Source organism: Melospiza georgiana, chromosome 19 (assembly GCF_028018845.1).
Source record: "Melospiza georgiana isolate bMelGeo1 chromosome 19, bMelGeo1.pri, whole genome shotgun sequence".
NCBI classification, from domain to species: Eukaryota; Metazoa; Chordata; class Aves; order Passeriformes; family Passerellidae; genus Melospiza; species Melospiza georgiana.
The window spans coordinates 8193208-8203177 of record NC_080448.1 but is presented as its reverse complement, the minus strand read 5'-3'; the positions used below and the strand labels follow the sequence as shown (position 1 = coordinate 8203177).

The following is a 9970-nucleotide window of genomic DNA, read 5'->3' as shown; positions in this document are numbered from 1 at the left end:
TAGCCTCGGTTTGGGGGGACCAAGTCGGATTTAGGAGGACCCTGCCCTGGTTTAGGAACACCTAGTCAGACATAGAGGAACCCCAGCCCCAGTTTGGGAAAACTCTGTCAAATTTAGCCTGGTTTGGGGGGGGTCTAGCTGCATTTGGGGGGACCCCAGCCACAGTTTTGGAGGATCTGCTGGTTTAGGGGTTTGTGAAGGTTTTGTGAAGGACCCACTTGGATTTAGTGAGATCCCCAAGCCCTGGTTTTTAGAGACTGCAGCCCCAGTTTGGGGCCCTCCAGTCAGATTTAGGGGGATCATAGCCCCAATTTTGGGAATCCCAGCCCTGGTTTTAGGGGACCCAGCTGAATTTAGGGACCCCCAGCCCTGGGTTGTTGCTCTCCTGGTACATTTTTCACTCGCTGGCAGCAGAAGGGTTTGCCTCATGCTGCTCTGCTGTACTCAGAGAAATTTTGGCTGAGGAGGAGGAGGTGTGTGCTGGAATCGAATCCTTAAATCACTCCAAATTGAGGATAAAGTGATAATTAGGGTAATAATTAAAGGGCAGTTCTAAAAGCAACAAGCCAATAAACACAGAAAGCAGTCAGTGACTAATCCTTATCATTCCACATAACACCTATAATGATTCTATCTTGGCCCTATAAACTTTCCTTTCCCATTTTATGATTTTTCTATCAGCACTCTCAGACTAATGCAGAAGATAACACATATGATGTGCTTTAACATCACAAAAGCACAATCTTCGTACTTTAAAACAATTTAACCTGCAATTGCCATCACTCTATTAAATAACACAGTCTGATATGTAATTTGGTTTTAGTCACATTTTGATCTGACAGTGTGACAAGTTCTTGAGCAACCCTCCCAGAGCCTACACTGGAAAAATTATAACCTTCTGTGATGAATCAATCATATAGAAAAAAAATGGCATTTTCACAGCTACTCAAGGGGAATTACAAGAAAAGAAAATATTCACTCCCCTAATTAGATGTAGATACAATCTTTTAAGCAAACAGGAAATCTTTTCTATTTTTTATAATTATGTAGCATTAGAATATTTATATCCCATATATTAAGGGTCAAGTTCTGCTTGGATACAATTTGAGTGCATTTCCTACAGCCCAGGGCCAAACTCTACCCTGTATCCAAGTTCTCCCAATCTCTGCTTGGATGAAGTTTCACATTTTGCATTCACCTGGGCAGGGATCAGAGCTCAGGTTTTTTCTTTCCTTTGATCAGCCAGCTCCAGTTCCTGAGGAATTTACATAAACCCAAACCTCTGCCACAAACAACAAGAAAAAACCCTACAGCCACATGTTTAAGGCACTTCCTCAACTTCAGAGTGCCCACAAAATTTTACACAGAGGCATTTCAGGGAAAGTTTCTTGACATCCACATGAACATTCAAAGAGCAGCATTTTTTGCTTTGAAGCACTAAAGGAACTTCAAGTTTTGAATTTTTGCTGTCCCAAATAATTAGCTGAGTTCAGTCACGCTTTTTAGGCAGCCAGAACTGATTTTGTGCACAAAGTTAAAGGGCAAATGATCTTTAATACTGTGACAACAGCAGAAAACACAACTGGAAGCTACTCAGTTGCTTAAAATAAGATCTTTTGGGTCAGAGGAGAAGATTTTAGGTCTGATACACCTTGTTTTGCTTCTGAACCTAAAGACCAACAGACATTTTCTTTGGCAAGGATTTCTCACAGCTCTCCTATGCCACTGTCCCCTCCCACATGTACAAATTTTGAGGCAGGTGCCCTTCTAGATCCAAAGTCAGAAACTTGAGGCTGCTGCAACAGCTGCAGGCTCTCAGCTTGCTGCATGCCCTGGAGGAGAGGACATGAGATCCCCAGAGCTGAACCAGGATAAAATCATCTTTCATCACTAACTGCTCTGGCCTTTAGCTCCACATGCAGCACACCAGCCCCTCTAGCTCCCCAAAATGAGTTATTTTAATTAGCTTTTCTGATGAGAATAAATCTAATCACTTTTAGGATTTGTATTCTCATCAGCTCAAAGAGATCCAGCTCTCCCAGAATGAAATCCTGCCTTTGGACAGGGACAGAGGCACCCTCACTCAGCTGCCCAAAGCTTTGATTCTCACCTCTCTGCCACTATAAGGCAAAGTTCTGTGTTTTTGTTAGAGTTTGGAAGGCAGAAGGCACTGGAAGAGGAAATAAGGACACAAGCATGCAGCTGGTTTTAAAATTCTACACTTCCTTTCAAAAGCTTTAATAGCATCATCTCCAGTAACCCTACAAACCACAAGAGACTGCCTGAAATACAGAACAACCAAATAATATAATGATATCACGACCCTCCCACCAAAATGAAACATCACACAGGTGCAGTCTTGTCTGAACACAGAGAGGTCATTCCAGGAGGGCAGCTGCCTCTGGGAACTGTCACTGGGGCAGAACTACAGGCAACAAAATGAAGTGTCAACACTAAACTTGCATTTTTCTCTGCATTTTCATTCAAAGCTCCAGATGCCCATCAATCTGCAACATCTCTTTGCATAAGCAACTACATTTACTATTTATTTTGACTACAAATTTCACTGAAACATTAAACATATCACAGCAGGGCCTCAAACATCCCTGACAGAGAGACACAAAAGCTGGAAGCCCTCTGCTTAAAATACTTCCCCCACTATTTGTCTGTTGAACAAACTTTAAGTTCCTGAAGTTTCTCACTTAGATAGGTGGTGTCTGCCTCGGTGAGATTTTCTGAATCTGACAGGTTTTCCAGGAATCTGGTTCCTGCACAGGGCTTTCCTGTGATGGGATCTATGACATTGCCAACCTTGAACACAATTTCAGCCAGTTCGTGTTTCACGTGTTTGCTCCTTCTCTCAGGCAGAGCTTTCAGAAGGACAATGTCTCCAACAACACACTGCTGCAGTGGGTCATGGGCAAAATAGGTTTTTCTTTTGTTAAAGAACTGTAAAAAGAACAAAAATGAAAAAAGAAAAGAAACCTTGGTATTATATTTCAAATTATGCAATGGGTAAATATATAATTATTATCAAATAAATAAATTTCTCTGAAGTTTTATGTATGTTTTAAAGTGAGATTCAGTTTGGATCATGAGGAGAAATGCAACTGTGCACTCTACAGGTTCTCCACAGACAGCACAGCACTGCCCTTCCCAATTTCTTGCCAGGATTGCCAACTGAGCCTGGAGGAAAGGAGATGGGGAAGAGAAAGCTCTGAAATCTGCATTTTGATGTTTTTTATGTGAGAGAGTTTTCTTGCTGAAATAATTTTTTTCACATAAAGTATTTTTTTTCCTTATTAGAATGGCAGAATTCAGAATCCTTTACGAAATAAATTAGGTTAAGAGATAAGTAAAGGTTCTTCTACTGGATAAAATATTGAAATGGGTTCCACAAGACCCATTTTCCAATAATGACTCTATCCTTAACCTTTTGGTCACCAAAAGCAATTTATTCTACCTCTATGTACCACTGTTTCCCTATTTAAAATGGAGAAAATTCAATTTTTAACTTTCTTGTTTGAAGAGCATCCATAAGGGATAAATCCAAGATCACAGTAATGCTACAATTACACATACAGAAAAAAAAGCTATAAAATTTATTGTACAAGTGACTAATAAACTATCAAGTCTCCAAAGCATGCTCCACATCGACATGAAAAATTCAGTCTAAGCGTGAAACAACAAAAGCTTACCTTCCCAAAAAGATCAAATGAAGTGCATTAACAAGGCACTTCAAAGAAATACATTTAGCAGGTAATTTGTAAGTCCTCACCACTCACTGCTTTTCATCCTCTGCAGTCATCCCCACAGCCAGATCCTTGAGGAGTTTGATTTGTAAAGAGTCATCAAAACTTTTAAGAGTTGAATCAGCAGAACATTTCTGCACAAAACACAAAACCCAGCAGGCAGGAGAGGTTGTTCACTGGTGTTACCTTTAGCAAGTAGGGATCCAGCACGAGCCTTGTCACTCTCACTTTGGCAGTTTTCTGCATTTTGGTCCCAATTACTTTCCCCACTATCCATTTTGCATGGACAGCTCCACGTGGGACAGACATTGTGCAGTTATGGTCATGCAGTGCCTGGCAGCAAGGAGAGCAGATGTGTTATTGCAACAAAGTAAAAAACATAAATGCTTTAGGATCTATACCAAAAATTTCCTTATTTTGGAGTAACAGTTTCATTAGGTCATTTTGTAGGAAGAACAGCTCAAAACTCCATTTATTACTGCAATTTTGACAATACAGAAAGGATGTCACTATGTCCTTGTTATCAGTAAGAGTTCCTTCAGGACAGCAGCAAAACTGTTCAGAATAGCACAAGGAGGAGACATTACCCCACAAAAAACAAATCATCCCAATTGTCACAAACACAACAGAGAAAAACGTAGCTGTGGAAATTATTCATTTAATAATGAATTACACAAGCTCCAGCAGCTGTTTGGGCTGGAAACCTGTTCATCAGGACAGAGTGCACCAAACAAGGGAGCAGCCTACAGCTTTTGTTCAAAGCCATTTGCTACTGTGCCTCTCATTATCAGCAGAGCTGATGGAACCTAAAGGAAGGTAATGAGCTTCCCAAGCCATAAATGACACATCAAAGAGCTGTCTGACCCATACTACATGTGTTTGCTTTTCAGCTCTTTCCTGCAAGTAAATTCTATTCCATTACCTTATTTGGTTTAATTAGGGAGAGCTTTCTGCACCGCTCTTGCAAGAATCAGGGGAAAAGCCACCAGAAGCCTTGAATCAATATTAAAGCTAATGGAGATTAATGACCATTTTCTCTCCTACTTAGATTGGTTAAGCACAACCAACACCTGTGAACTCTCCATGCCCCCCAATTTGTGAGACACTCGCTTTGATGTCCCAACACATCAAAAGCAGAGTTTAGGGACACAGAGAGAGGATGAAACATTTCAGAAAACACTCGGGGGCTGCTTTGCCCACGCCGGGCTCAGCTGTGGGCGCTCAGGGCTGCAAGGAATCAGCATGGGGGACCCTTCTGCACCCCACGGCTAAACACCCCACGCAGCCAGGCGTGTACAGCACTGGTAATACCCACGGAGCACCATAAGGCAGGGAAAAAAGAAGAAATTGAAGAGAAGGAGCCCTAAGCCCCCCCCCCACGGCATCTCCCCACAGCGCTCCGCACCAGGCCCTGCCCCGGCCCCTCCGTGCCAGCAGGGCCGCGCAGGCAGCGGAGCTCAGCCGGGCGGGTCACACAGCACCCAGAGCGCAGTTACGGCACGAGGGGAAGCCGCAGAAGCGAGCTCGAACCCCGGGCAGCCCCGTCCCCTCTCACCGCCGCTGCCGCCGCCGCGCCTCGGGGGCCTTAAAGAGACGGGCCCGGAACGGGCGGCGCCGAGCACGGAAGCGCCGCGCGGCGGGAAGGGGCGGGGCCTGGGCGGGGCCTCAGGGGGCGGGGCTTACCGGCGGTATTTAAAGGCGCAGGCCGCCCCCCCGTCCCCTCAGGAGCGGTGAGGCAGATGTGCGTGATGGTTATGTCTGCAGAGATTGATTAAAGTTGGAAACGATCCTTAAGAACTCTTCAAAAATGCTTTAAGGATGGTGGAGGGGAAGCCTTAAGGGGGAGTGGCTGAGATCACCTCATTTGTTCAGCTTGGAGATGATGAGCCTGAGGTCGCACCTCATTGTGGTCCTCAATATTCTCATGGTGGGAAGAGGTGGAGCAGGTTCTGATCCCTTCCATCTCATGTGTTACAAGGCTTGAGGAAATGGCTAGAGCTGAATCAGAGGAGGTTTATGTTGGATATCAGGGCAAGTTTTTTCACCCAGAGTGTGGTGGAGCGTTAGGATAGGCTCACCACTTGGTGCAGTGGTGATGGCACCAAACCTGACAGAGCTCAAGAACTCTGATATGTGGTGGGATGCAGTGTCTGTGTTCTGTGCACTGTCTGGAGTTGGACTTGATCTCCCTGATGGGTCCCTTCTAACTCAGGATATTCTGTGATGCTTTGATTGTCAAGTCCCAACTGTGTATTCAGCACTGCCACCAGAACCCCAAACCCAGCACTCAATCCAGACATTTCCAGGGATGGTAACCCCACCATGGCAACCTATTGCCATGACCACCCAAACAGTGAAAATACTTTTCCCTAATATCTAATCTGAATCTCCCATCTCAGTTTAAAGCTGTTTTTCTTGTCTTCCCACTGCAGTAGAAAAAAATGACCCTACCTCACCACAATCTCCCCTCAGGTAATTCTGGGGAGTGATGAGGTTCTTCCCTGATCCTTCTCTTCCAAACAAATGCAGGCTGTGGGTGCTGATGGATCCTTTACATGGAATTTTGGGGATGGAGCTGACTCTCAGTGCAGTCACTTTGAGATTTCTGCATATCAACAAATGCTGTGCTCTTCCCCCTGCTGATAAGTGATGGACATGAGACAAATCTTGAAGGTATTCCACATAAATCTGGAATAATTATAGTAGATATGGAGTGAGAGCGGGCCTGTCCTTGCCATCCATAACCTGGATATATATCCATTACCTGACAGATATTTCAGTTTCTGTAAATCTATATATAAAATGGAGGGTTAGCAAAAAACCCCTAAACCACTTAGAAACTGGATAATGGCAAAATTATTGGACTTTGAGGTATCGTGCTCCTGGTTTTTCCGGTGACTTCAGGCTGAGACCATACTTTTTTTTTTTTTTTTTTTTTTTTTTTTTTTTTTTTTTTTTTTAATTTAAATGTACTCACTCACTCCTTTCTGCTTGTATTTTGGCTGCTGCCCAGTTTAGAGCCTTGTTCTCTTTTTGCTGTGGGTGTCCCATCATCTCTCACGGCAGGAAGAGGACAGGTAGGGAATTATATTTAATTAACAGCACAACTCCAGGCAGTTTCCCTTCTTAAGGTGGCTGATACGGGCAGAACAGGAAACACCATTGAAATGATTCGATCAGATACCATCCAAGGAATTATTCAGCGCTTCATTATCAATTTTTACAGCTATCCAAGCCAAAACTCGTGGGTTTCTCTTATTTTAGTGCCTGGTTGTTTGAATTACAGAGCAGGGAAGTGGGGAGGAGCCCTGGTGCAGGCAGGAAATGGTTAAAGAGTTCCTATCACCTGGGAAAGCAATCCTTTGATTTTTCAGAGGGCGCTAACATGCTGCAGTTCATGGAAACAAAGGGAAGGGGATCAAGTGGAAAAGTTGTTCTTGGATTTTATTCTCAGTGGCAAAACTTGTGAGGGCTGCATATTGATGTCTGCGGGGAAAATACGCAGTTTTTGGATTAAAAGGGATTTTTTTTTTCCCCCCTTTCTTATCATCATTCAAAAAAAGCATCTGTGAGGTAAGTCTTGATCCAGCTGGTGACTTTAGATAACTTCTTTTAAGAGTGAGGGGTGTAAAAAAAAACCACCCTTTATCTTGCTGACCCATTTTAAAACAATGAATTCTTTGCTGAAATCGCTCCTGGGGCAGGGAGCAGAGGCAGGAGCGTGAGTCAACAGCAGCGCGGAGCCCACGACGCTCGCTCGCCTGTGCTGTCTGCATTCAAATCCTTTGCATTTCATTCCCGAGCCGGAGTATGGAAATTCAGGAACCGGGAGAAACGTAATGAGTCAGGGGAATTCGCCACTCGGAGTTGCAGTAAATATTTCAGCGCTGACACTCTTTCAAGCTGCAATAGTGGCTGTGCTAATGTGATTTTGCAGTGGGGTGCTTCAAGCATCTTCTGCTGGTGGCTCTTAAGTCATTCCCAAGCCTTGTCTCTTGAATCCTCGTTGCTGTCCCGAAGGTTTTGTGTTTGTAAGGACCATGCTGATCCTTTCAAGGCTGATTCATTATGAAGGTGTAAGAGGGGTCTTGATCACCATTAATTCTTTGCCTCTCTGCACCTGAGTTCTCACCTTAAACGGTGCTGCTGGGTTTTGTGTGTATGTGTGAAAACATGATTTTTCACCCCAGTGTGATGGATGGTCATGACTGTCACTGAGAGCCAGTGCCACCTGAAGGGAAGGTTTTACACCCCTGTGGAGAGCTCTACAAAACCCATCCATTCACCTTGAGCACAAATTGCTCCCAAAACTCACTGAGCATAAATTGCACTTTCAACTCTTGGGCAGCTCGGGGTTTTTGCCTGCAAGGCGCTGAGTTCTGGTGGATTTCTGGAGCCTGGTGAGTGTGCGGTGCTGCTGGTTTGGCTTTTCCCTCTCTCACAGCCTGTGAGTGGGTGCCGGGTGCTCTGTGCGTGCCTCCCCACACGGATCAAAGTGCAGGGCTGTGCTGGGACACACCAACCTGGCCAGTTCTTCCTGCTCTTCCCCCGCGCTTTGCTGCTGCTTTCTCATCCTCCAGCAGGGAGAACACTCAAACCCAGAGCTGCTGGATGTCCCTCCTTTCATCTTGGGCACCCACAGAGTCTTTGGGCTCATTTGTTCCTCCCCATTTTATTCCCCATCTCTGCCCCGCTGTTCCCCTCACCACGCCAGGCTTTTATCACTGCATCTCCCTCTGCTCGTTCCCATTCCCAGCTCCTGAGCCCTCTGTTCCCAGCTTCTGGTTGGGCAGGAATCTTTCATCACCCTGCCCTGCTTTGCATTCACGCTCTGATCCATCACACTTTGCTCCTTCTGGATTCCCTGTGGCACCTGCAGGAATAAATCACCGGAGCTGGGTGTCAGGAGCCTTGGAGCACTTGATTTCCTGTTGTTAGAAGGAATTGCTTTTACATTTACACAAAAAAAATTGCAAACCCTTCTTATTTTTCTTTTTTTCCTTGTCTTTTTTTTTTTTTTTCCCCAGCAAGATTTCTCTTACTTGAGAAAGTTGTTTCTCTAAAATCTTGTCTGCTAAGTGCTCTTGCTTCTGTTGTCAGGATCTGACATTCATTTCAGCTATTCAGCGTGAAAACCCTTTCCAATTTCTTTACCAGTGCTATTGATTAAAATGCAGTTTACTTTTCTGGGGAAAATTTGATATTCAAAAATGTCTTTTTGCTGTGAGTCAGAATGTACTTTTCCATGGAATAAAAATTCTGGAAAGAACAAAAAAAATATGCTATTGGAAATGTTGAACAAATTATATTGTCGTTTCAACCTGGTTATATAAGAAAAAAAGAAATAACTTCAAAGTCCAAATGAAAAGCTCTGGTATTTTTCTCATATTTTGAGAAAATGAGTACATTTTTCTCCAGCTGTTCAATTTTATCTGTTCAGACTTTTCCATATGAAACTCTGAGAATGTTCTGTACTGGCCTTAACTCCCAGTTCCCGTTTAACTCAGCTGGCTGTTTCAGGTTACACATTAAAAATGAATTATGAAGCTTTTTTTCTCCTTAGTTTTCAACCATTGATGTTTCTTCTAGAAACTAATAAAACTATTTCCATTTTTGTGTAGAAGTCTGTGGTTCTCAGGCTATAAATGCTGTATGGTACGATTATTTACAGTTTTGAAAAAAAAAACTGATGGAAAAGATCTTTGGAATGCAACAGGTTAAAATTTAATTTTGCAGATTAAAGATCAGAAGATGTCTGTGATAATTTTCTGCTGGTTTGGATGCCCTCACATGATGCTCTCCCTGTCAATATTGCCGTGGTCATTTGGAGGTTTTCAATATTCACTTTTTCCTTAATTGAAAACTCTTTGCTGTGCTAAGTAGAAAAGACCTGAGCTCTGCACTGAGCTGCCTAAATTGTAGAGGAAAGTTTGGTTTTCACTCTAAAATATAATCCTGGAGGAGAAAGGTGCCCTGGGGATGATGGGATTTGGGCTCTGGGTGTGCTCTTCTTTATTTATTGTGCATTTCACTGGTTTTGGGTGGTGTGGCCTCTCATGGCTACTGCCAGAAGTCCTTTGAGGGTTTAGGTGCCTCCAGGACAATGCTGTCACATTGTTCTGGGGGGAGGTTCTGAAAGAAAAATGCCTCCCTGTGCTTTTCCAGCGCCATAATATCCTGATTATTCTTGAATTTTCCTCAGTCTGCAACTTCATGAA

At 43.7% G+C, this 9970-nt stretch overlaps 1 protein-coding gene across 1 annotated transcript; it reads right to left on the bottom strand.

Annotated features, from left to right (window-relative positions):
• Positions 1-2206: 2206 nt before the first annotated feature.
• MRPS17 (mitochondrial ribosomal protein S17) lies at positions 2207-5386 on the bottom strand. Its single transcript, XM_058037540.1, has 3 exons — positions 5308-5386; positions 3939-4085; positions 2207-2949 (listed from the first exon to the last, which is right to left on the bottom strand). Exons 2-3 carry the CDS (start codon positions 4059-4061, stop codon positions 2659-2661), a joined length of 414 nt encoding a protein of 137 aa, XP_057893523.1. The 5' UTR covers positions 4062-4085; positions 5308-5386; the 3' UTR covers positions 2207-2658.
• Positions 5387-9970: the final 4584 nt, after the last annotated feature.